The sequence below is a fragment of the Amia ocellicauda genome, chromosome 19 (assembly GCF_036373705.1).
Source record: "Amia ocellicauda isolate fAmiCal2 chromosome 19, fAmiCal2.hap1, whole genome shotgun sequence".
Lineage (NCBI taxonomy): Eukaryota > Metazoa > Chordata > Actinopteri > Amiiformes > Amiidae > Amia > Amia ocellicauda.
This window is the reverse complement of record NC_089868.1, coordinates 7,216,895-7,244,706: the sequence shown is the minus strand read 5'-3', so window position 1 is coordinate 7,244,706 and position 27,812 is coordinate 7,216,895. Positions and strand designations below refer to the sequence as shown.

Below are 27,812 nucleotides of genomic sequence, written 5' to 3'. Positions count from 1 at the left end.
AATTAACGTGGGATGTTCACACAAATACAGCTCCACCAAGCCATACAAGTGGCACAAATGTGGAAGTAGCCAGTGGGAATACCTGTCCAAGGAATGCCAAAAAAGAGGCAGAAGATAATGATATGTGGAACTACATAAAATCTGCATCATTGTAAGATACCTAGATAAATGCCTATGAATGGTCAAATGGGACTGGTTTCTAGAGGGTTTCCCATTATCTGGGTCTCCTATATGACTCTACCGTTCCCACTGGCTTTCGGCTCATGTTTGTGCCAACGAGTGGAGTGGTTTCTCGCAAGGAGGAGATCAGACTCCAGTAACAGATCTGGAATGTCCTTACGTTGGTCTTATGTCCGTGTTATAGTATAATTTGCTGATATAAAAAGAAAAGAAGGCATAATGAAGTATGGAAAAGTATGTTAAAGCACAATCCCATTAGAAACCCTCCTAGAATAGAGCAGGGTGGAAATGATCACAACCGAAGACTCAGAAGGGGGGAAATGTCTGTGTTTGCCAATCTAATTCATGAGCACAAATTACTAGATTAGATTTAAAGAGTAGTGGGCTAAGCAGATGCTCTTGTGGTTCAAACTCCAACAGATGTATTACTTCTACCAATGACTTTTCATTCCTTATTCCAGCCACTGTCTATTTATAGCCACCCATTAAGAGCCTGGCTTTGTGCTTGTGGACGACGATTTCCCAATGAATGCTCCCTATTAGCATGCACATCCAGGGAGAGCAAGGCAAAAAAAAAAAAAAACTGATTAGAAATGCTCATTTCAGCAGATGAGTACATTACAAGTAGCTGGGATATTTGATTTCTTAGAACACGCCACCAATTACTGAAATCTAAAGCAGTTGGCTCCAATTCATACGAGACCTGATGTTTCTATTAAAAACACATTTTAACAGGAATGACTGTAAGTTACAAATTAGCCTCCCTCAATTAATTTCCCATCAGTCACTTTCAAATTGACTCCTGAGCACAGTGCATGAATTCCAGGCATACAGTTGGGAACAGACACTTCTTATCATTTCTTCAATGTCATGTCCCACTCAAAACCCAAAACATCGCCAATCAACAGAAAATTATATTTAAATCCCAAAGATTCAACTTGATTCATGACACCATCCGAAAACATTTAAACATTTAAAAGTATTTAGCATCTGAACAGGTTGGAACATGTTCAAGTACTTGGAACCCTGACATTCCTCCGTGGAAAACAGAATGACCTCGGAAGACACCCCACAGCATCAGTTCACCTACAGACACAGCTGACAGATCACATGGAAGCTTGTTAGAGAGGTTTAGGAATGTGAACTAATATTATCTGTAGTGTGTTACTCACTGCATTTATCACATATGCAGTGTCATGGCAGTATGTCTTTGAGCAACTCCTGTCTTTATCATTAGTTAGTCAGCAGGTCTCTGTCCTAGACAACTGGATAACGGATAGCAGTCTGCTTGTGCTCTGTGCAGACAGGGTTAGTAATTCTTGAGGACAGCTGGTGACAGTACTCTTGAATTCAGATGACAATATGACAGGCCACGTAGATTACTCTATAACAGAAATGTGTGGAAGTGTTGAGAGGAGAGCTGTGGTTGTTAGGTTTTGGAGAAAGGAAGGAAGTCATTTGCTGCCTCTTCCTTCCAAGGATCACATAAGTCATACTGTTTACACAAGAGCCCAGTCAGTCGTGTGCACTGAGAACTGCATTTTGCTCTCTTGTTTTGAATTCAGTGCATCCAGTGCATCCTGCAAAAGCTATTAAAAGTTAAACTGAAGGCACAAACACAAAGTGGTTGCACAAGATCAGTGGGAAGACAAAAGGTGAATTAATTTCCTTTAATTTCCTGTGTTTCAGATATCCTCTTTGAAAGCCCTCTGTTCATTTTGATAGAGAAAAAACAAATTTCTGCCTTGCATCCTCTATGAATAATAACTAGTGTCTGACAACTATTACAATTTGGTTGCTTCAGAACTCTTTGCTATAAGAAATATTTTCTCCTCAAGATCAATATCACCTCCTTATAGAGCTCCAGCTGAAGCTAGTTCCTTTCTTCTTAGTTTTCCATTTATGGTGGCAAGCAAGACACAGTACACTGTCTAAAACAATACCATCTCTCATCTCTTTCTTTGATGTACAAATATGGATATATATATATATATATAGAATACTATGTAAAAAGATTACCATCTGGCCTTGAAAGGTTTGCCGTTTTATTTTGTACCTAACACACAGAGTGCTAAAGACATTGAATCATCAAATCTATAATCACATGTTTAATGGAGTGGCTGTATGGTCAGCCGTCTGGAAAAAAAATAAAAATTAAAAATTAAAGTTATTATTTCCAATCTCCCTCATCTGCAAACCCTCCATATCTCATTTAATCTTCCCCTGGCACTTTAGTGAGATTTCTCATTTAAAAACTTGCTGGTTTAAAATACCGTCTTGCAGATCAAAACCCGTCTTTGCTTCTATTGTATTAGGGTGGCTTTGTATGTCGCTTGTATTGAGCAAAACCAACCAATGTTATTATTGTACAATTCTTATTTGCATAAATGGTGTAGTGAATTGCCAAAAGTGTCCCTCAGATACACAAGCTATCTCTGAACAGTTTTATATAGATTCATTATTCCTATTATTGTTTTTAAGTCACCTGCTTCAAGTCTCCATTATCAGGACATTACAAAAGATCTCTCTCCTTTTCCGAGTTCCAGTGAAATACAGTAAGGCCATTAGGGGGCCAGCAAAATCACAATGTGGTCCCTTACATTATTTTAAGCCCCTGTCACACAAGCATCCACTACCCAATTCAACCTTTAAGACACACCCTTTCACTCAGTTTCATTTAGCGTCTTAGATCCACGGTCTCCCTCTACCAGGATTAGTGCTGGCTGACCTGGGCAGACCCCCTTTTAACCAGTGAGCATGCTTTCCCAGCAATGGAAATCAGCACCTGGGTCATGACAAGTGTGCAAGGGGCGAGGGGCAGCTGCTCTTACCTTTGTGGGTGCTGTAGAGGGCAGAGAAGGTGACCACGAAGAAGGTGGTGGAGTATTTGCCGGCATTGACCAGGTGGGGGAATGCCCTCTTGGTGTCACGGTAGCGGCGGAGGCACTGCACGAAGCGGAACCATGCCGGCAGGCACTGGATGATGGCGCGCACTCCGTACGAGTAGCTGTGGCACACGGCATGACCTGCAGCACACAACACACAACACACAACATCAGAAAAGGCATGACCACAGACTCCTGCCCCCTGGGGGAAAAAACATGCACCGAAACCCATGTAACAGGGCTCAGTGTATATATTTTTTTAATTTATTTGTTGTTATTATTACTAATTATTATTAAAATACTAATATTACAATATAATATATTAAATATTAAAAGGGTAAGATGAGCCTGTTACAGTGACATCAATTCCCCTAAACACAGAACTGAATACACATCCAGAGACTAGTTTTTGGCACAGCGAAGCGGGTTTGTTACTTTGATCAGCTGTGCTGATCAGGTGCTCAGGGGTGTGCCTGCGACTGGATACCCCACGCTTGATATTGTAATTTTGCAGAGGTTTTGGTTGCACAATTTAACATTTCTGCTTCTTAAAACTTAGCGTGAGCATACTGCATACTGATGCGGGCCTCCTCCGAGATAGCGATTACCTGCCTGCTTAGACAGAACGAGAAAATGCCATCACAGCGCCATTGCATTAGCAGATTTTAAAAAGGTTACACACTGAGCTGAGGATACAGGATTAGGATATTAAATATCTGTGGCTGTGGAACACCATGACCTTTAAGGGTGAAATGTATTGGAGAAATCAGTAACAGCCACTAGCAGAATCCCTTGCTACTCTGACACAAAAACGCATCTCAAGGTTAATGGCGGATTGGATAGCACAGTAAAGTCCACAGACTGTATTCTGCTGTGTGTGTTCCCCGCCCGCTCCCATCCTTTGTCTTCACTTCTCACAGTGGAATTAATCAGCTGGAGGGTCACAGAATCAACATTTCCATTTAATTGCACAGCTCCTGATTGGGGGGAGTGCACTGACACACACTGCAGACAAGGGCCTCAATGTCCGATTTCACCAGGAACCTGGAGAGCATTTCTCCAGTTAGTGGTCTCTCGTGTTAACTGTTTCCTTTCAAAAGAGCCTTTGAAAACAGGACTCACCCCTGTCAGACTTCATGACTATGCCCTTACCTCTTATCTTTATTTGAAACAAACACAGAAAAAGTTTACAAAGCAGACAAGGCCATTCGGCCCAGCTTTGCTGGTTGGGTAGCTACCCACTTAGTGCTCCAAAGTGTCACACCCTTTCCGTGAATGATCTCATGGATTTGGCTTCAACAATAGGTTTTATTATTGTTGCAGCACCTACCCCCCCACCCCCCAAATTTGTCTGTAGAAGAGTCTTCTATCTTCTTTTTCTTTTCTCAGTTACTGCATTAATACCCAAACATTACTTACACATGGAAATCCAAAACCTGTCGGCTAGCTTTTAAGAATGCTTCATGAGGCCCGAGCAGTGTTTGACTGTGTAATTTAAAACTGTACTCGTATCACAGTCTTGTTCTGAAGGATAAACAGTGGCAATTGAGTGTCATTCTCATGTGTCATGTTCACAATAATCAAAACTGATAACTTCTAACTCAATAATGAGTGTTCTCTTTGACAAACAGCATATGTTGTTCACATTCAGTGTTAAACTGTGAAGTGAAGCAAGAACACATCAACAGCGACACACACACAGGAGTGACTGTACAGTGTTCACTCTACCTCTGATTATCTACCTCCGACAAATGAAGCAAAAACAACAGCGACACACAAAATGGGAGTACTGCTAATATGTGTTTTTCTAAAGCCATGTACTGTTTTTCATGCACCAGCTTTACCATGGTTAGATCCACCGACTATAATGTTAATTTTACATGCACAAAATGCGTAGTTAATAAGGAGTTGGCGAAATGAGTACGCATATTGGAGGAGTGCGTGGATACTCTTAGAAACCTAAAAGAGACCGAAAATTGGCTAGACTCTGTCTGTAGAAACATGAATTCATCCTTAAAATTCTCCTGGCCCTGCTGTACCCAGCGAGAGGCACACACCAGCAGCTCCACAATCACAGCAGGATTGTTGGGTCTTGGTAAAAATGGGCTCTAGAAGCACAAAATCAAAAGCTCTGGCGCACCAGTCTCCCATTCGGGAGAAATATCCAATAAAATACCTCTCGGGAGCCAGAGTTTCTGGCATCGAGGCCAAATTAAAACTGCCCAGCAGTAAAGTTTCTACTGTGATTATTCCTGCAGGCACTAATGATATAAGACATAGACAATCAGAGATTTTAAAAAGAAACTTTACATCGCTATGCAAAAAAGTGCAAAAAATTGTCTCTGGGCCTCTACCAACAATACACAGAGACTCAGTTGGCAACTGCTAGCTTTATCAAAACAGGATCTGTAGATTAATTATTAAATAACAATAAGCTAAGCACTGCTTTAGATACAGTAGCTCCATTAAGGACAAGATTAATTAAATCAAGGAAATGCTCACCATGGTTTAACGAGCTCACTCGCTCACTTAAAACAGAATGCTGTAGATATGAACGTAAATGGAGAACTACAAAATTAGAGGTCTTCCACATGGCATGGAATGACAGTATAAGATGATACAAGAAAGCCCTGTCCTCTGCTAGGTCTGCCTACTACTCTAATTTAATAGAGACGCATAATAATATCCAATACTTTGTTTTTAACACAATAGCAACACTTACTAATCAGCAGGTAAAGCCTTCAGAGGTCATATCACCTGCAGCATCTTTATGGATCATTTCAATAGCAAAGTCGCTAGCATTAAAAAAACAGTAGAATTGGAAAAATACACAAATACTATAGCCAATGCATAGAGTCCTTCACAGTCCCTGCCTACCTTAAGACTCGTTTAACGCAGTAAATTACCCAGAATTAGTCTCCTTAATTACTAAAATGAAAACTACAAGCTGTGCACTAGACAATGTACCCACTAAATTGCTAAAACAATCTCTTCCATTAATTATTCAACTAATACACTATATTATTAATGCCTCTTTATCTTCATGATCTGTTCCTCAATTCTGTAAAATAGCTGTAATTAAACCACTTTAAACCACCAAGAAATCCAGTGCCAACCCAAATTCACTTAAACACTACCGACCTTTAAAACCTTCCCTTCCTTTCTAAGGTTCTAGAGAAAGTAGTTGCACACCAAATGCAAGCTTTTTTTAACTAATAATCATATTTATGAAAAATTTCAATCAGGCTTCCAGTTCAGCCACAGCACAGAAATGGCCCTGTTAAAAGTATTAAAAAACATGTTTTATTCCTCCAAATCAGGGCATGTCACTGTTATTATTTTATTAGACTTAAGTGCAGCTTTTGACACAATTGACCACCAAATCTTGATACAGCGCTTAGAAAACCTTGTCAGCCTGTCTCACAATGTTCTATCCTGGTTTAAATCATATCTGTCCAATAAACTCCAATATGTACAGATTAATAAAAAACACTCAAATTTAACTGAGGTTAAGTACGGAGTACCACAGGGCTCAGTCCTCGGATATATACTTTTTTCATTGTACATGCTCCATTTAGGTAATATCATTCAACGCCATGATATTAACTTTCACAGTCACAGACAACACACAATTATAGTCAGTAAATCCTAACAAAATACCATAGACATAGAAACAATAATCTGCTGTCTGTCCGAGATTAAAATATGGATGACAAGCAATTGTGCTTAATTCTGATAAACCAGAAGTCCTAATTTTAGGGGACAAAAATCTAACTGTTCATCATAGACTTTCAAAACTGAGTAATGATAACTTTAATTTCACCTGTAGGTGATGGCATCCAAAATGCTGCTGCAAGAATCTTAACTAAAACAACAAAACATGAACATATCACTCCTGTACTGGCTTCTCTTTACTGGCTCCCCATGCTTTACAGGATATATTTCAAAGTTCTTTTATTAGCATTTAAAGCACTAAAAGGGACTGGCACCTCCGTAATTAAAATATCTTCTTATCGAATACACTCCAGATTGGCCACTGAGATCCCAGGAAGCCGGTTACTTAGTGGCCCCTAAAATACACAAGAAAACTGCAGGTGGTAGAGCATTTAGTTATAGGGCCCCAAAACTGTGGAACGATCTTCCAGCCTCTGTAAGAGATGCCCCCTCTGTCTTAGCCTTTAAATCACGGCTGAAGACTCATCTTTTTAGTCTGTTTTTCTAGACAATATTGCTGCCGGTGTGCCATGGATATGCAATCCACAATTGTTTATGGAGATGTCCTGCATTGCATGGCCAGTATCTGAGCACAATATTATTTTTGTTTTCCAGCAATAGCCCCCTCTGAGGGGCTGGCGAGGCACCTCATCCCCCACTGTGGAAGCCCGGCGAGGTACAACCCATCCCAGAGGCACCCCACCACAGAGGGCTAACAGTGCACCCACACCCTAAGGTCTGACGAGCCATTGCCACCCAAAAGCTGTTGATGTCCCAACACCCCGACTCCGGAGGGACGGCGAGAGGGAAGACAACAGTCTACGAACTTTCTGATCTCCTTGCTGCTGTAATAACTATATTGCCTGGAGGGGAGGCAACCATTAGGCCTGGGCCTTAAGCCTTGGACACTCAGAGATTTATTTTCTCCTACATGCCACCCATAGTAGTTTTTGTTTTTCTCTCCTCCAAGCCTAATTGTTTATTTAATGTTGTTTTACTTTATTTTAGTTAATTTCAACTGTTAAATGTCTATTTTTATTTATTGTATTTATGTATTTTTATTTTATTTTGCGTGTATGTGTGTTGTATGTTTACCACTCTGTAAAGCGCTCTGTGGCTATCCTGCGAAGGGCACTATACAAATAAAAATGGATTGATTGAATGATCTAATGAGATCCATTACGACACCCAGGTTATGATCCAAGGACCTCATCAAGGTGATTAAAAACAGTGTAGCTAGACATCTTGCTCCTAACTCCTGCAACTATTTCTGTAAAGAGGTGCCTCCTATTTTCTGTCCTAGGACACTTGGCATGATCCTAATTGCCTTGATGAGTTTGATGTTGTTGTTGTTGTATGTTTATCAATCTGTAAAGCGCTCCGTAGCTACCCAGGGCACTGGGGCACTACTGAAATAAAAATGGATAGATTGATTGAAGTAACCAAGTCAACTCCTCAAGTTCAAAGTCTACCACAGGGTTAATAAAAAAAAAAATATATGGAATTATTTAAACAAACTATTCTTGCTGAACACCCTCTAGTGCAGCAGACACTGCACTGTGGTAGTCAGGCGCTAACACACAACACGGGGCTGTACACATGATGGCACAGGAGCTTGTGCAGCTGTGGAGTGGAGTGCAGTGGAGATGACAGTGCACTCACCTGTATTGTCTGGCAGGAGTCCGTTGCTCTTGTTCCAGTTGAGCTCAAAGCTGTAGTAGCAGACCAAGAACTCCAGGTCCATCAGCACGATCACCAGGGAGTTGAGCTGATCAGCCAGCCAGAAATCAGCGAACTCCACCCTATGGAATGGAGCCGTGCAGACCCTGAACTACAGACACAGACAGAACAGCAGGCCGGGGGTTAGTGTGCTGGACGGAGCCCTCGGGGAGTTCACTCCACATATACTGTGAAGCAAACACTGAGCAAACACAAAATAATAACAATAGCAATTCCAATAACAACTGCAATGATTATTCATCTGACTCCATGGTCAAAGGTGACTTGTCTAAAAAGGAACTGTGGAAAGTAAATTTCTGTAAAGGCTACCTGTTGATGAGGCCTTGGAAAAGTGGGTTTTGAAAATGTGTAATACCAACTCCTGCTCAACACTTAACACTCCAAGCTAATCCTCAGTACAGATCTCTAAATGTCACAGCACAGCAGACACTGGTGAAGCCAATGGTGAGAAAGTCTCTGTACAGCCTATGGCTGTAACCAGGGCAAACAACATTTTAAACTACTCTACCGTTCAAACGTTTGGGGTCACTTAGAAATGTCCTTGTTTTCTAAAGAACTGCAATTTTTTTTATCAGAAATACAGTGAAGACATTGTTAATGCTGTAAATAACTACTGTAGCTGGAAACGGCTGATTTGTAATGGAATATCTACATAGGCGTACAGAGGACCCTTATTTACAACCATCAGTTCTGTGTTCCAATGGCACGTTGTGTTTGCTAATCCAGGTTTATCATTTTAAAAGGCTAACTAATCATTAGAAAACCCATTTGCAATTATGTTATCACAGCTGAAAACTGCTGTGCTGATTCAAGAAGCAATAAAACTGGCCTTCTTTAGACTAGTTGAGTATCTGGAGCATCAACAATTGTGGGTTCGATTACAGGCTCAAAATGGCCAGAAACAAAGAACAGTCTATTCTTGTTCTGACAAATGAAGGCTATTCCGTGCGAGAAATTGCCAAGAAACTGAAGATTTCGTACAACGCTGTGTACTACTCCCTTCACAGAACAGCGCAAATTGGCTCTAACCAGAATAGAAAGAGGAGTGGGAGGCCCCGGTGCACAACTGAGCAAGAGGACAAATACATGAGAGTGTCTAGTTTGAGAAACAGACGCCTCACAGGTCCTCAACTGGCAGCTTCATTAAATAGTACACGCAAAACACCAGTCTCAACATCAACAGTGAAGAGGCGACTCCAGGATGCTGGCCTTCTAGGCAGAGTTGCAAAGAAAAAGCCATATCTCAGACTGGCCAATACAAAGAAAAGATGGGCAAAAGAACACAGACACTGGACAGAGGAAGATTGGAAAAAAGGACAGACGAATCTAAGTTTGAGGTGTTTGGATCACAAAAAAGAACATTTGTGAGACGAAGACCAAATGAAAAGATGCTGGAGGAGTGCTTAACGCCATCTGTCAAGCATGGTGGAGGCAATGTGATGGTCTGAGGGTGCTTTGGTGGTGGTAAAGTGGGAGATTTGTACAGGGTAAAAGGGATCTTGAAGAAGGAAGGCTATCACTCCATTTTGCAAAGCCATGCCATACCCTGTGGACGGCGCTTGATTGGAGCCAATTTCCTCCTACAACAGGACAATGACCCAAAGCACAGCTCCAAACTATGCAAGAACTATTTAGGGAAGAAGCAGTCAGCTGGTATTCAATCTATAATAGAGTGGCCAGCACAGTCACCGGATCTCAACCCTATTAAGCTGTTGTGGGAGCAGTTTGACTGTATGGTATGTAAGAAGTGCCCATCAAGCCAATCCAACTTGTGGGAGGTGCTTCAGGAAGCATAGAGTGAAATCTTTTCAGATTACAGTAATGAGGCTGCAAACACAGTGCGCATTTTTCACCTCCTCTCACATCCAGTGCTATGTCAAGTCATTCTGGAAGCCGGAATCATCTTCCTGGTGTCTTTAGGCCACTAATGGTATTACATGTCCATCTCCACTTGATAAGGCAAGTGGTCCGATCCTAACACAATGAGCTAACAAGTGTGGACAATTAAATCCTAGGTATGTGCTAAAGGGAGAGGTAGACATAGGAGAAGCTGCAGGAAACATAAGAAACTACACCACAGCCTTTTATTTATTTATTTTTTTCATGCCAACCCCCACCCCAGTCAAGCTTCTGTTGACACTCGGCTGAGGCAATAACCACGCCGATAGATTTATCCGAGTAATGATTTCAGAGTCACAGGAGACATGCCTAGAAGAGGGAGGCTGCATTTTATTAGCCCTCGGCCTGCTGTCCTCCGGATTGTGCTGCAAATCTATCTGTTTCGCTCGTGGGCTGGTAATAAAGAAGAATGCAGAGAAGAAACATAACAGCAGTGGCTATTAGATCACCGAATTCAGGGGTTGCCAATTAAAGTTTATTGGCCAAGCTTGGCTGTGAATAATTCATATGACTTCATCAACTCATGCGCTGACAGTACATTGATAGCAGAAACACTATTAGATTAACATTAACCATATGATCTCAAAACTACATCATGGGTTTTGAAAGGCCTCCTGAGTGAATTATCTCAGGGGTGTAGGGGCTCCCACAGCTGGCCTGCCACAGCTGCAGGATATTTTGGTTTTCACTGCACCCCGTTCAGTAGAAACACAAACCTTTTAACTTAAGTCGGCAGTATAAATGATGCAGTTAGCCAAATTGCCATTTATGATTTATCTATATGCTCAGGGCCATACAAAAATGTTAGTATAGGTTTATTCTTACAGGAGGGATTCAGTTTTTTGGGCTGAGAAAAGTTTCCCCTCTGATCAGGAGGAGACGTAACAACCTCAATCTGTTCAAATCCCTTGCATGTTCTCTTATCTAAATCAGTGTAAAACTTAAGACTTAAAAAAATAAATAATAATAAATGATCATATTTTGTATCAGGGTGTTTGTTCCCCTCCTTTAAAGCAAATTACATCCTCACCAGCAGTTTCAGCAGCCAGAAGCGAGACTTGTAGTAGAAGGTTTTGGTAGGGTTGATGAGGAAGAGCAGCATGAAACCATACAGGACGAGGGGGTTGACCTGCATGGGGACCAGGATGTTCTCCCAGTATAGGCAGGACAGGATACTGATGCACCACAACACACCCAGGAAGCCTGCGATCTGAGGAGCGGACACACAGTGCAGCATCACCTCAAAGCTCTCTCACACAGCCAGCAGACCAAATCATTTCTTAATTTTTTTTTAATGTTACCACTGGATTGCATTTTAACATTTGAAACTTCCCATAAGAAAGTTTACTTTAGTTTACTATAGTACTACATATGGTGGACCCACTGCCTTTCCCTGGATTCACATTAACACACATCTAGACTGGTTTAATGTTTTTATTTGAAATCGTACACTACCTTGAGAACACTCATATTTTACTCAATAGTCAAAATGCTGCAAACTTAATAACACTTAAGATACATTTATTTTTGTATTATGTATTATATTTTTTCCCCCCATATACTGGAAGGTTAGTGCATTTGTTCTGTAAAATCTTAAGTAGGTTTGGGAGGTTTTTCTTGCAGTACAGCTTGGACACATCCTTCAGGCAATAGTTGAAGATATAGCAAATAATGAGGAGGCATTAGCATCCATATTTACTCAAATGAGCAGCAGCACAATGCTTGAGCAGAATCGCTACATTCTCAAATGCGGTGGAGCCGATGTGGGCAGCCCCTGTTCGAATGGCCTCACCTCGAAGAGATGCTGGTGTGAGAGGTTGCTGCGGGGGTTGAGCTCGAAGATCAGCACATGGTTGACCCCTGCCTGCCGCCACCCGTATGTGTTGATGCCAAGCAGGAAGAGGAACTCAATGAGCAGAAAACCGCCACGGTAAATTCGGACCAGGGGCCACATGTTCTTACTGGACATCTGCACCGCACCTGCGGGGGGGCGGGGGGGAAGGGGGGGGCAGAACATAGCACTAAGGCTCCCTGAAAGGCAGACCCCCCTGACCCAGCACCACAAGTATAAACATGGTACCAGCCCCAGTCCCCCTCACTGTACCACTGATGGCTTGCCTTAGACCGTCCTGCTTGGGACACATTGGGGTCTATGTGCTGGTGTGAAACATGCATGGTCAAGCTGCCATCAATGATGGAATGTGGATTTTGTGGGCACTCCGGCCTCCTACAGAGTACCTCTCTACTTGTTTTTGGCAAATTTTGTTATATTGCTTTTCAGGAATAGAAAAGGTGAAACCTGTTTGTATTGTGATGGTCATCTGATCTAATCACAGGTAATTTTACAATAATCATCAGTTTGTCTTTAGCGTGCATACAAATGATCTTTGCGTGACATTGGAATATAGCATTGTTTTCCTGTGTGTCGCAAACCTGTTTGCGCCTTGCAAACCCACCTGTGTCACTCCACAGTGTGCTATTTTCCCCACGGTTTGAACACAGTTTTGCACAGTTATTGGATGAATCTGGTATATTCAATCTAATTAACTCTTTCAAGCAATTCAAATGCAATTGCGCTATGCGCATGTTTATTGTCAGCCCGGAATATATCTGCATATCATGTTTCCATTTAACGAGTCATTACCATATGTTAATATGTTAATAAGTCACGGCATTAAAGGAACAGGACTCTGCAGGTGGATGAATGAAGGCAGTGCTGGGCAGAGGCGAGTGTCATGTAAAACACACGCACACACACAAATTATATATATATATATATATATATATATATATATATATATATATATACAGTGAGGGGAAAAAAGTATTTGATCCCCTGTTGATTTTGTACGTTTGCCCACTGACAAAGAAATGATCAGTCTATAATTTTAATGGTAGGTGTATTTTAACAGTGAGAGACAGAATACAACAAAAAAATGCAGAAAAACGCATTTCAAAAAAGTTATAAATTGATTTGCATGTTAATGAGGGAAATAAGTATTTGATCCCCTATCAATCAGCAAGATTTATGGCTAACAGAAGTCTTTTATATAGGTAACGAGCTGAGATTAGGAGCACTCTCTTCAAGGGAGTGCTCCTAATCTAAGCTCATTACCTGTATAAAAGACACCTGTCCACAGAAGCAATCAATCAATCAGATTCCAAACTCTCCACCATGGCCAAGACCAAAGAACTGTCCAAGGATGTCAGGGACAAGATTGTAGACCTACACAAGGCTGGAATGGGCTACAAGACCATCGCCAAGCAGCTTGGTGAGAAGGTGACAACAGTTGGTACAATTATTTGCAAATGGAAGAAACACAAAATAACTGTCCATGCAAGATCTCACCTCGTGGAGTTTCAATCAAGCCTAGAACTACACGGGAGGATCTTGTTAATGATCTCAAGGCAGCTGGGACCATAGTCACCAAGAAAACAATTGGTAACACACTACACCGTGAAGGACTGAAATCCTGCAGCGCCCGCAAGGTCCCCCTGCTCAAGAAAGCACATGTACAGGCCCGTCTGAAGTTTGCCAATGAATATCTGAATGATTCAGAGGAGAACTGGGTGAAAGTGTTGTGGTCAGATGAGACCAAAATCGAGCTCTTTGGCATCAACTCAACTTGCCGTGTTTGGAGGAGGAGGAATGCTGCCTATGACCCCAAGAACACCATCCCCACCGTCAAACATGGAGGTGGAAACATTATGCTTTGGGGGTGTTTTTCTGCTAAGGGGACAGGACAACTGCACCGCATCAAAGGGACGATGGACGGGGCCATGTACCGTCAAATCTTGGGTGAGAACCTCCTTCCCTCAGCTAGGGCATTGAAAATGGGTCGTGGATGGGTATTCCAGCATGACAATGACCCAAAACACACAGCCAAGGCAACAAAGGAGTGGCTCAAGAAGAAGCAAATTAAGGTCCTGGAGTGGCCTAGCTAGTCTCCAGACCTTAATCCCATAGAAAATCTGTGGAGGGAGCTGAAGGTTCGAGTTGCCAAATGTCAGCCTCGAAACCTTATGACTTGGAGAGGATCTGCAAAGAGGAGTGGGACAAAATCCCTCCTGAGATGTGTGCAAACCTGGTGGCCAACTACAAGAAACGTCTGACCTCTGTGATTGCCAACAAGGGTTTTGCCACCAAGTACTAAGTCGAAGGGGTCAAATACTTATTTCCCTCATTAACATGCAAATCAACTTATAACTTTTTTGAAATGCTTCTGTGGACAAGTGTCTTTTATACAGGTAACGAGCTGAGATTAGGAGCACTCCCTTGAAGAGAGTGCTCCTAATCTCAGCTCGTTACCTGTATAAAAGACACCAGGGAGCCATAAATCTTGCTGATTGATAGGGGATCAAATACTTATTTCCCTCATTAACATGCAAATCAATGTATAACTTTTTTGAAATGCATTTTTCTGGATTTTTTTCTTGTTATTCTGTCTCTCACTGTTAAAATACACCTACCATTAAAATTATAGACTGATCATTTCTTTGTCAGTGGGCAAACGTACAAAATCAGCAGGGGATCAAATACTTTTTTCCCTCACTGTGTGTATATATATATATATATATATATATATATATATATATATATATATATATATATATATATATATATATATATATATCTCATTAGAAATCACATCTGACTGCAAAGTATTTGAAACCAAGTATTGAAACTCACAATTTAATTCATGATTGTTAGTTTGTCCAATGTAACTACCCTCAAAATGAAAGTCTACACTTAAAGAATATATTGATTGTTTCCTTTCAAATCCATTGTGGTGGTGTACAGAGCCAAAATTATGACAATTGTGTCACTGTCCAAATATTTATGGACCTAACTGTATGTTTGTTCTATGGCTCTATGATAAGTGAATGCACTCATGGTTACATTAGCTCATGTGGGGAACGTATGAGGGAGCGAATTGTGTCTGTGTGAGCCCGGTCACCCTGCAGCATCTTTGCCTGTGTTGGGATTGCTGTTGCCGAATGTACAGTGCAACATTACTGTCCAAATTATAATTATTATTGTTGTTATTTCTTAGCAGACACCCTTATCCAGGGCAACTTACAAAACATAAGAGCATTATGAAAGTGCAATACAGTCTAAAATTACAGATCATTACAGTACAAATTACAAGTTCAAAATTATATAAGTGCATAAGAAAATATACAGTCAATACAAGTCCTACATCCTAGATCTGTGAGCTAATAATTGTAGACAAGATATAGCCATAGTTAAAAGCTCAGAGGAAATGGACATAGGGGCAATCAATATAAACAAAAGGAGTACAAGCAATGACCACAGACACACTGGATGTTACAACTACGTTTCATATGTATGTATTTATGTATGCATGTATGTATGTATGTATTGTCATTCTGAACCAAAACAAAAAACTGTTAGGAACTTGTTCTGGTGCAGCACACATACAGCCATTAATAAAAACAGACAGCCCCATTGGTGACTGTGCACTGGAATGTCCAGTCATTGTCCCCTGAAATAGTGATCTGCGCAAAGTTTTCAACCTGTTATTTTGCTCGTCACAAATGTCTATGTAGCTCTTATCGCAGTCTAAAGAGAGCCCATTAACAAGAAGACAGTCAGCTATACTCTGTAGCTATGTGTTGCATCAATACACTAAATACACTACATCTTCACCTCAGTGTTGACTCAGTGGAATCTGGGAATAAGTGAGCGAGTCTATCAGGACTAACCATACCTGTTAGTATGAAGGTGACAGCTAAGACGATGAAGACTCCGCAGTACAGTCCAACTCTGAAAGTAGTCCAGGCAGGGGCCGGCTAGAGGACACAAACACAGTTTACAATTACCATCCCAGAAAGAACGTGGCATTGAATCACACCTCAACAACATTAATAACTGAATAACTTTCTTTTGTAGATGGACTATTATCATAATGCTTTTGGTAATGCTCATTGATTTTGGATATTAACCTAACCTTTTTTCTTTTTTTTTAATACAAGGATACACATTCCAATTTATAGTTTCTGAACAATTAAAACAAGGTTATTAACTATCAAGAAAGATTTAAAACAAACATGAAGCATTCATTTCAAAACCTGTCATAAGATTTGTTATTTAACACCTCCATTGCTACTCATTAGTCTGCGGTTGAACTAAATAGACATAAATGTACACTATTACACTAAAGTACTATTTCAATGAAACTGCTATTTCAATGCACTATGTTGCTCTAGGCTCTGGCTACAAATTAATCTATATTCTTTGTCTTCTGTCTGCCTAAAGTTTGTGATTTCCTTGGGGGATCCGACTAAGCTTTTCTGCATTTCAATCTATTCACACTAAAGAGTTTCCTTCCTGTTAAATTCTACCTGATATCACAGGATCACAGCACTTAAAAATATATATCTAATTTCTAATCATGGGCTATAGAAATGTTGCCTGTATTAGTACCCTCAGAATCAATGCTGTGTTTTGGCTAAGGAAAGGTGTTTTTATTATGATGATTATTATTTATAATATTCTGCTGATCTGCTGATTTCATTATATGATTTGAATAACCTGTGCTAATTTGTGCGATTCATTCCAGTATTGAGTCTGTTCGTTTCTGCAGCTACATCCACCATTGCATGTATGAAGGGCAATACAGATTTTTGCAGGTCTGCTATTTTTCTCACTTACTCAGTAAGTGAGTAAGTAAGTGAGTAAGCACTGCTGTGGAGAACAGCACTTGAGCAACATGAGCAAAAGTTTGATAGGCAGCTGAATTTACATTTGCAGTTGGGAATACATTAAAAACAATACACTCCCACTTGTATCATCAGTTAATTGCCTTACGGGTATTTTGTGTTTGTAGGGACTGTTTTTAAGGGTTCTGAGAATTGTGTGAATAGTTTTAGTTATTTTGTTTTTACAAATACACTACCGGTCAAACGTTTTAGAACATTAACATTTAACATTTCATTTTGTTTTCCAGTTCCAGTGAATAACCTGAAATGGTACAAAGGTAAGCGGTAAACTGACAGAGGTTAGAAAACAAAGTTTAGGCTACCAAAAACTGAAAAATAATGTTCATTTAAGAGTTATATACTGTGTTACTACAACCTCTTAAGCATTATTTGGCAGTGTTACACGCAGCTCCTGTGCATAGAAGTTACACTGTATTCCTACAATGTGCACATCGTTTGAAAGCTTATTCTCTTGGCTACCAGCACGTTTCATTCTCAAACGCATCCGATTTACAGTTTCTGTGTCACCTGCTGTCATTCGGTTGGTCAGCTTAAGGGGTTAAATTGTGTTAAACAAAATTATTTCTTTTTATCTCCAATTGTTTATTTGTTCTATGCTTTAATTTCAGAGTACATTGAGACATTAAACTGCATACATTTCAATACAAAAAATAGAAAAATGTATGTGTTATAAAACTTTTGATATACTCAGTGAGCACCTCAAACCCTTAATATATCTGATTTACTATGACAGTTTTTCCCAGGTTACCTCACAACAGCAAATACTGTCACGACAATTCAAATATGTCATTAAGCAGCAGCTAAAGTAGACTCAGACTTCGCCTCAGACCAACACTGTCAGCCAAGTGTACTATATCAGGTCTTTGTTTCCAGCATTTGCAAGTGCGATCATTGCGAAATATGGCCCCTGGTGTTCAAACGCTGTCTGGAAGCACTACATGCACAAACCAGCCGTGTTTAATCTCGACAGCGCTCTGAAATGGGGACCGGTTCTCGGCACCACAATCGCTATGCTGCCCCGGTTTAATTTATTAAAATATGGCTTCACCGAACAGCCTGAAGAGAATAATTAATTTACATAAGAGTCCCCAGGGAGCTCCCAGCCATCTATTGCATAAATCAAGCCAACATGACACTAATATAAATACTGCAATACATCCCAGAGATAAAGCCATATGTCACATGTCCCACCTGGGAAATGGTATTTGTACAGCTTCACTCAAAGCCTTGCTTGGAATCAGATCGATAGGTTACTAATGTTACCATGTGTTTATGCAAGGGAAACCATAAATTAAGCCTGCTGGGAAACATTGTGAATTTAGGTTGTGAAGAATATCTTTCTATTTAAATATCTTTCAACAAATTATGTCTCAGCTTCTGAGCTTCTGGAAGAGTAAGGCTGAGGAAGATGGCAATAGCACATTTCCTGCTCCTTTGCTGTGACCTCCCTTTGGATTGCCAGAGTTATTTTGGTATGACTTATCTGAAACAAAAATGACTCATGCTGTATAGCTCCAATGCTCGATTGTATCCTAATTTGTACAGCACTTTAGATATGAGCTCACATTAACAAAATTAATGATTACGGGGCACTGAACTGACATTGGTTTAGCTCTGCTGTTTGTTCTGTGGACTCCCAGTGTCAAAAGAAGCTGATGTCCCCAGATCTTTCAATTCAAAGGAAACCTGAATGTTGTCTTCATCTCTCCCATATTAGCGTGAGTGTCACAAATCGGGAAATATATAATTTTATTTTAACAACGGCACAAGCAAAATGAAAATGTAAAATAAAGAGTGTGCTTTCAATGATGAAGGGTGCTGGGTGATTAACAGCAGCTGACAGGCACGGTACAAATCTCTCTGTACATCTATAACACTGTGATATCATCTTTCGGGGGAATGTCTAAAATGTTTCTCAAAATTGCAGAAGTCGACTGTGAACTCGGAGTGCTTTTTTTTTTTCCCGGTTACAATTTCTGGCATTTCATCCAACATTTCAGCTTATTTGGTGTGGTGGCACTGACCTGTGCTGCACCCAGAGGGGGCACTCTCAGCCTCTTCATTGCCTTCTGCCGATCCCCTCCCTCCAGCTCTGTAGTGACCAGCGCCTGCAACACACATAGCATGGTTAACTTTTAGAACAGCCTCCAACAATACTGTGAAGAGCTACTGAAAACTGCTCCGCTTTATGCCTGATACCCTCTGTGTTTGCCTGTTATTTACAAGCGTTTGTGTACGGTGCAACATCCTTGACCTAAGTTCCAAATTAGTGAGAGGCCGTGGAAATTAATGAAGGTTTTATGTTGTTGTATTCCAACCACTGTTTTGGAAGTTTTCAATATCAATATTATTTAATTAATCTCTGTCCTTTCTTGTGTATATTTTAGCAGTGTTGAGAGCTGTATTGTTTTTGTTTTTTTAAATAAGGGCCTGACAGTGCACCAATGGGAGAACATGCCCTAATATAATCAGGCCCTCCACCAGGCACACTCAGTCTCATGACTTTACATGTACAGTATCTACACATCTACAGTATCATGCTTGGCAGCGTACAGTTTAATATATATTAGAATCCGGCTGGTTGCTCTTAAAGGTAATCTTGCAAAACATGTTTTGGTTCTCCTGCATTAAAGTACGAGCTCCCCAGGCCTGCTGTGCAGTACCTCAGTCTCTGAGATGAGCTGGTTGATCTTCTTGCAGGTGTAGAACGGAGCCACCTCCACGTGGGCCACGCGCCAATCAGCCCCCCGAGGCGTCTCCAGGATCTTGTCATGTTTCTTCAGGATCTTCCGAAAGCCGGTGAAATTCAGATTCTGAAAAATGAATCAAAAACCACGAGTGTACACTGATCTATAAATGGCAGGACTTCCCTATATTATATGGAACTCAAAAAACAGGGTTCAAAATGTTACCAAAACGGGGGGCTATCATGTCCATGTGTGGGTCGGAGGGAAGCTCACCTGGTAGTTCTGCAGCAAGATGAGACTGAGGTAGAACTCACTGAAGGCCAGTTGCAGGTCTTTGATGTTGCGGTATTTGACACGCTCCTCGTGGGACAGGTGGAACACGGTCTTGCGTCGCCGGCGCAGCCCCGGGGCATTGCTGCTCTCGCGCTGGGCATCCGCAGACGACTGCAGCTCATTCTGGAGGGTGGCGAAGCGGCGCTGGGCCTCAGCTAACTTTTCTGGAGAGTGTCAATGGAAAGAGAGGAGTTTGGATCAAAAAACCTAGCACCACTGGATGAGCAGCCTGGACTTACTGGGCCTAAAATAGACAGGAAGGGAATCTTCGGTGTGTAAATACTGGATAATGGCATTGTTTGGGGGAGAATGATTATTATTTGGTGAAGCTTTATACAAGATAAATTGTTTACATAGCAAAGGAAAGAGAGCTGTCCCCCAATAAAAGGGAAAATGAGAGGTTTGTGTGCCCATGCATTAGGACCAATAGCTGATGATCCTAAAACAACAACTCGACAAAAAATTAAGCTCTACTGATTATCTAGATTCTAGTATTTTCAATACAATGCCAGGATTTCAGGCAAAAAAAACTGCATTATAATCCTGTTGGGCCCCTGCAGCTCAGAGCAATTATGCATTGTGCTTCAGGTTATGATTATCTGTACAAAAAGCTGTACAACCACTACACCTTAAAGAACAAAGTAATTAACACTGGCAAATGATGCAGTCAAGATTGTAATACAGCACAAACACAGTAGCACAAACACTTCTGCTTTGAAATGAGATCCAACACAACACATTTCAAAATGAATGGATTCAAAAATAAAAAGTCCTTAGAAGGCACTGCTGTTTATCGGCGATGGGAAAATATATGCTCCCCTACATGAAATCAACCTGACGGCTTTTAAAGGCGTTGAAATACACACATTAACTGTCTTTTCTCTGTGAGAGGGGGGTAAAGTAATGATGACATGTGTTTCATCATTGACAAAAATAAACAAACATCATCTACGTCAGTAAACAACCTCCAAGCTGACATAAATAGGGAGGAAGAAGTTCCAGTGAGCTGCCAGTGCTTTCCATTCCCGGTCAGCGGAAAGGAGGATTAGGATCCACAGAGACGTGAAATGAAAGGCTCCCAGCGCTCATTAACAGGGTCACTGTGAGTTTAACACAGTGTGTGCCAACGGCGCTGAGGTAAGACGAGAGGATCTGGACCACGGCCCAACTTCCCTCTGCCCTTCAAGCCCAACCCCAGTGACATATTCCTCATAAGCAACGTTCCCCCTTGCCAGCCTGGGCCATGGGCTCTCTGGAGGCCAGGAGGCAGCCACAGACCTACAGGGTCTGGAGCGAAGAGCAGGCTAAAAGGATGTATTCAGAGCATGACCCATCCTATAGCACTGAGGTCTTGTTAAGATTGTGTTCACAGTGTTTCCAAAGCAGTCAGTGCTGAAAAATCTTAAACTTACCAGTTAGGGGATTAGACGATTCGTTCACAATGAAAGACAAACACGTTTCTAGCTTGCTTATCTGATTGTATCTGATCACTATTTAATAACATGATGCTGCAAAATAACTGCCAGTGTCCCAAATCAGACAATAGATGCCATTTGCAGGTAGAACTGTTGCGATGATCATCAGTGTAAATTGTCATCAATAATTGGAAATGAGAACAATTGTGCCAAGTATTTCATGCTTGTTTAGCTGTACCCTGGACCCAAATACCAAACTCAAATGCCTGGTATGTTGTATTATAAAGAATACACTTGTGTAGCTGTAACCTGTAGATATATGGGAGGTTTCGCAGACGTTGATTAGCACAAGTCTGGGACTACTCTATCTAAAATAACATTGGGCAGGGCACGACTAGTGCTAATTTTGGTCTGTGAAACATGTACTTGGGGGGGTCAACTGGGCAATCATTGAAACATTCCCAGAACTGATTCAAGCTTAAACTCAAGGCAGGATTTTTTTTTTCAAAAACTGGTTTATATAGTCTCTTCAATCTAGGTTTCTATTCACCAATCAGGGTAGTCCAGCTCTACAGTTAATTTCACAGCTACAGAATAAATTAGTGGAGTTGTTGACCCCATTTGTAAAGGGAACAGCTTTCCGGGGGCGTAGCTCATGTGTGGATATGTTGCCAGTAAAAATGAAAATAAAAATCTTTCAATTCTCAGGTTTTATAAGTGCACATTCCATCTTATTAAAGCCTATACAAGTATGTGATAATTTCATCAGTGCCATCTACAGCTTAAAAGCTGTGGATACCTGGCTGTGAGTATCGAGGGATTTTCATTGCATTTCAGCGCTGGGATTGTGAAACAAAATCAGGCTTTAATGGAAAAAAAAAAACATATTCCACAGAGTCAGCATATCATATCATAAAACAACTCAGATGATTTGTTGGGGAATAAGTAAATGGGGAAGGAGTAAATGATCTGCTGAGTGAGTTGAGGAGAAAGGTTAAGTGAAGAAACCCAAATTTAAGCTGATCTTGCCCAGATGCCTACTCAAACCCCCTTAAATAGATTGTGGCCTCATTAAACTATCTACAAAGTACTTTCACCTAGACCCTATGCACGTCAAGTTTTTCATACTTCCAACTCCATTCTACTCTACCATGCAATGCCCCGCCTCCTCCCTCCTTCCCTCCCTAACATAGGAGACTGCAGCTCATAGGCCTCTATATGGGCTAGGCAGAGGTGCTACATTCTTAAAAGAGCTACTCCAGTTTAAGGTCACATTAATTGAGGCTGTATGACTGTCTCTTTAAGCAGAGATTCTCTGCGTTTTATCCACTACCATCTACATTAACACCTGGGCAAATAAAACACCACCCGATACGTCTCATATTATAGCTAAATAATGCCTCGGTTCCACTGGCTTAAGCGTCCGTGTCGTGCCGGACGCGTCCGTCATCAAACGTGCAAAACCAGGCCGCTGTGAAGTCCGTCCCTCTGATGGGAGGAGCAGCGACTGTGGGTTTGGTTTGTGTTTCGTTTAAAAAACCGAGACAGGAAACACTACGAGCGACACAGCCTGACGTGGAGAGCACTTTTGTGTGTGTTTTATTATTTGTGCTTTACATGATTTTAAACAACGTAATAGATACACGTTTCTGCTAAGAGATATCAGGAAGAGCTAAACGTGTATAGACAACATTATATCCAGACAAGCACGTCCCCATAAGAATACGTTTCCATGCGCAACAATAAATATGTATTGCTATTATTATCTTCATAATTTGTGCTAGTATATATGTATTTTAAACGGCACAGCGTGACTCTCTTAATTTACTACTCTTACTACAGATTCGTAGCTGCAAACGATACTATTTTCCGTATTATTTATACTTTACTTATCAGACGTCCTTAACCAGGGCAAGTTACAGTTGAAACAAAATACACATGTTTAACGATTAATTATCCAGCTACAATATAGCAGGTTTAATTTAACTAAAGAGTGCACGTCTCACTCATGTCGTTTATGGACGCATTTATTAAACCAGTCCTTATGTTTTAGAGGGAAACCCAGATCTGCTGTATTTATGTATTCATTAATTTATCTTGTAAATTTATCACGTTAACTGAATCGTGTTCGCCTTCATACTGACTGTCTGCGGATTGTCCTGCACACCATTCACACAACACAGCCTGAAACACCGTCCAGCTGTTCATAAAATATTAATAACATCGGCTGCTACGATCCGATTATTATCCTTCAGTTTATTTTTAACTAGTCACGTCACTGCACCGGTCCTGTGAAATCCAAGTGTTTAAACCCCTACGTCATAAAATACGTCCATCTCGAAGAGGTTTGAGAACCTAGTTCTTGTTCAGCTGCCGTAGTGTTTTTGCGGACTTTTTAAATGTTGGCTGAAGTACTTTTTTTATTATTATTATAAATTAGCCTTCTACTTTTACATTAATAATCATTTTATTTATTTATTTAATGGTATTTCGAATCTGTTTGAACTGCTTTATTTTTCTGCTTATCTATCTTATCCTATCTACTTTGTATATTCTTCAGGGTAAAGTCGTTTCTGTTAGTCGTTTAGTGAGTCAATACTTTTTGTGATCTTTTTGAGAATAACAGGAATTCTGTTCTACTGGGTGCTCACCCAACCCTGGTACAGAATCAGTAAATAGAGGTGAATTTATGGAGACATTTGACTCAGAGACAGGGTCAAAGATAGACCACACATACTCAGGGCATTGCTGTGATTGTTTCCCTCAATACACACATAGGCCTTCCAAAAGGATTTATTCCTCGGTCTCTGTATGTGTTGTGTACAATTACCTGAGTAGAATGTGTTGATTTTGGCAAGTTCCTTTTCGCAAGTCTGGAAAAACTTCTCCTCAAACTTGGCATAGTATCTCTTGACTGTGTCTTCATCTGTTACTGTAAAGAAAAGGAAAGGGTATTTAACACAGGTAGAAAAAGATTAGACGTTTTTTCCCCGTCCACCTCCCAGCCCATTAAACAGTTTATCTATAGGGATTAAATACACAGCTGAGCAGTATCTCATCTCACTGCTGCCTAAGAGAGATCGACAGCACAGCAAGTGCAATTCAAGCAACACACACACCAGGTTGCATCAAAAGGGTCGACATGAATATCTACCAACGGATAGAGTCACAATCTGAATTTGTATACTTTCAAATTTTTTTTGTTATCATTTCCTCCACCACATTTATTTGAACGATGGCATCTTCTTTATTCGTTGCATTTAAAAGAGATGTTTACAGGATCTAATTTCTCCCACTATGCAGTCTTCGTTCTGCATCACAGAGTGGGTTCTGTGCAATTTCCTCATAATTTTTCTCAGACTATGCAGCTGTGGCACTCTGAAATCTAATCTGGCCATATCCCAGTCTGTGACTTTCAGGAGTGGTGTTGGATGAGCTGTACGGTACACTCTTCCTTTTGGACAGGAGTTGGGACACTGCGCCCTAGTAAGTATAGTCAGCAAGGAAGGTATGGTAGTTGGTAATCCCAGATATTAAAGCTGTAGTCTGCCCTTTAGGATTGAATTCAGAGAAAAAATCCAGCTGAACCAATAAGCACATATTAAAGGGAGATGTGATGGCCTAGGGAGTTCCAGTACAGACAGCATTAACACCTGGGGCAGCGTACAAAAGGTGGACTGCAGACAGAATAGTCTTGTTCTTTGCATGAACTCCAGAGAGCTAGCCACTTTTCTCTGCTTTTTCTCTGTAATGAACAAATGATTGACTACATAAATCAGAGGCTGCTTTCTAGCTAAGCCATTAAATTGTGCATTTGACTGTTAAACACAGAGTGCGTTACTGGTATTGACTGACTCGAAACACAATACAACACACCAGGAGCAGGAAGGATTAAAAAAAGGAAAAATAACCCCCCTCAAAAAAATAATAATTTCCAAGTCTGGTTGCCAACACACTAATCACACTGCATGTGTACTTAAAAGCACTTAGTGGCCCACAGAAAAGCTCAATACTGATCTTTGCCTTGGCTCCAAGCACTAGGTCACCAATCGTCCAGGCAATTCTCTTCTTCCGTTCACACGGATGTGATAAATGGGTTCACTTAAAACAGCATCGATGTGGTTCCAGTCTAGCACAAGGCATCAGATTGAATTAATATTGACAGACTGGCTACAGGAGCTCCACTGTCAATATTCTGAGTAATGCTGAAGTTACTGACACCTGTGGCAGAGATGTGGGCAAAACAGATGTGCAGATGGCACTGAAATTACACCCTCTTCCAATGTGTATCAAGGCTTACTTGGTTCTTCCCGTTTCAGGAATTATTTCAGGTTACTGTGGAGGAAATTAAGTGCTCTGCCCCTTTGTCTACTAAAGCTCAAACTGGAGTCACTTAATCAATAGAATGTAAAACCATTTAAATGGACAAGTTTTCCTACCTTTGCTGAGAACCAACATTTGACCTGTGATGCAGATTAGTCTTTTATTTCGCTTTTTGATTTTATTTAAAATTTTCCCTCATTATATTTATTATTATTTATTTATTAGCAGACACCCTTATCCAGGGTGACTTACAAAACATAAGAGCATTATAAAAGTGCAATACAGTCTAGAATTAAGGAGCATAGTACAAATTACAAGTTCAAAAAGTGCATACGAGAAATACACAGTTAATACAAGTCCTACATCCTAGATTTGTGAGTTAATAACTGCAGACAAGATGTGAATTCGTAGTGAATAGCTCAGGGGAAGGGACATAGGGGTAAACAATATAAACAACACGAGTACTAGCAATGTAAATGTTGTACAACGAAAACTAGATTAAGTGCAATTTAACAGGAGAGCTGAGCCCCGCAGGGGAATAACAGCTAAGTTACAGGTACAGTCTGAATAGGTGTGTCTTGAGTAATCGCCAGAAGGTGGTCAGGGACTCTGCTGTCCTGATTTCAGTGGGAAGGTCGTTCCACCACTTAGGGGGAAGGGATAAAAATGAGCAGGCTCTGGAGGAAGGGGAGTGGAGAGGAGGCAAAGCTAGTCTTCTGGCAATAGAAGACCGGAGAGGTCTAGCTCAGTGCAGTCTGGTCCTGACAGCGGTAGGTGAGGGTTAATGTCTTGAACTGGATGCGTGATCGCTGATTAAAGACAAACATCTGATATAGAGGACCAAGGAGAAGTTTGTCACTTCCCAGGAGGTAAGCATTTTAAAGATAATATGCAGATCAGATTATTATTATGAAAAATTAAAATGTATTACTTTGTGATCTGTAAATAAAACATGACCTCGAACAAACCTCCCAGCTCAAATATATATCTTGATCCAAGTTTAGAATGGTGGCTGGATCAAGGGCTATTTTCAGGCTGTCTGACATTCTTGTCTGTAAGACGATGTCCCATTGAGTGCTAGAGTGTTAGGTTTAGCATTTCGGGTTGTCCGTTTTAATTTGTCAACAGCACCCAACATCAAGAGCACCCATAGCAACTCTGGGGAATGGCTGGCTTGTCTCCATTGGTCTGAGTTTATTCTGTTACAGAAAATTAAATCCAATAATTTAAGATAGGATTGTAGTATTTACTTAATACTCCAATAGACAATTTCCTGGGTTTCTTCCTCTTGTACTTCATCTATGCCAGAATGTCAGCACTGCTCAATCTTCCCTTTCTACAAAACTACCAGTCTGCACTTGTAGTCCACATGGGCTATGTCAGTGATTTATAATCACCAATCAACCTGTGTTGTTATCACACGCACCCACCCAACTACACAGCTTTGGACATCATTATTTTTTTTGTTTCTACCACATGCTCCCTATTGAAGCCCACTCAGTTGCAACGCAACAACTAATTTTGTTGTCGGTGCTCCACTTTGTACTGTATTTTGCTTCAGGGTGACCGCTGAGGCTTACTGGGTGACTGTAAGCCAGTAGTAGAGATACAAGTCATGGTGGCAAGTTGATTAATGATTGTGGATACCCAATTAGGAGGACATAAAAATCTATAAAATTAAATATAGATTCAAAATTTTAAGAAGCCATCTAAATGAAGTATCTTTTTGTGATGACAAACATGCAGAAACAGACAAGTCAACCCACAGTGGTAGAAAAAGCAATTTAGAATCATGCAGCATCATTGATAGAACAGAAAAGGGAACCTACATTTTGCCAGTTAATGAATAAAGCTGGCAAAACGGTTTGCAGCAAATGCTGAGAAAATAAATT

At 40.7% G+C, this 27,812-nt stretch overlaps 1 protein-coding gene across 2 annotated transcripts in view; it reads right to left on the bottom strand.

Moving 5' to 3' along the window:
- LOC136714928 (xenotropic and polytropic retrovirus receptor 1 homolog) overlaps positions 1-27,812 on the bottom strand; it is a 155,716-nt gene that overhangs the window by 29,373 nt on the left and 98,531 nt on the right. For both annotated transcript variants that reach the window (XM_066692559.1, XM_066692560.1), the window contains exons 3-11: positions 24,428-24,529; positions 20,123-20,346; positions 19,826-19,975; positions 19,187-19,270; positions 16,151-16,232; positions 12,211-12,398; positions 11,449-11,628; positions 8,442-8,610; positions 3,012-3,206 (exon numbers count right to left, since the gene is read on the bottom strand). In XM_066692559.1, coding sequence (XP_066548656.1) covers positions 3,012-3,206; positions 8,442-8,610; positions 11,449-11,628; positions 12,211-12,398; positions 16,151-16,232; positions 19,187-19,270; positions 19,826-19,975; positions 20,123-20,346; positions 24,428-24,529 — 1,374 coding nt within the window. The remainder of the gene's footprint in view (positions 1-3,011; positions 3,207-8,441; positions 8,611-11,448; positions 11,629-12,210; positions 12,399-16,150; positions 16,233-19,186; positions 19,271-19,825; positions 19,976-20,122; positions 20,347-24,427; positions 24,530-27,812) is intronic.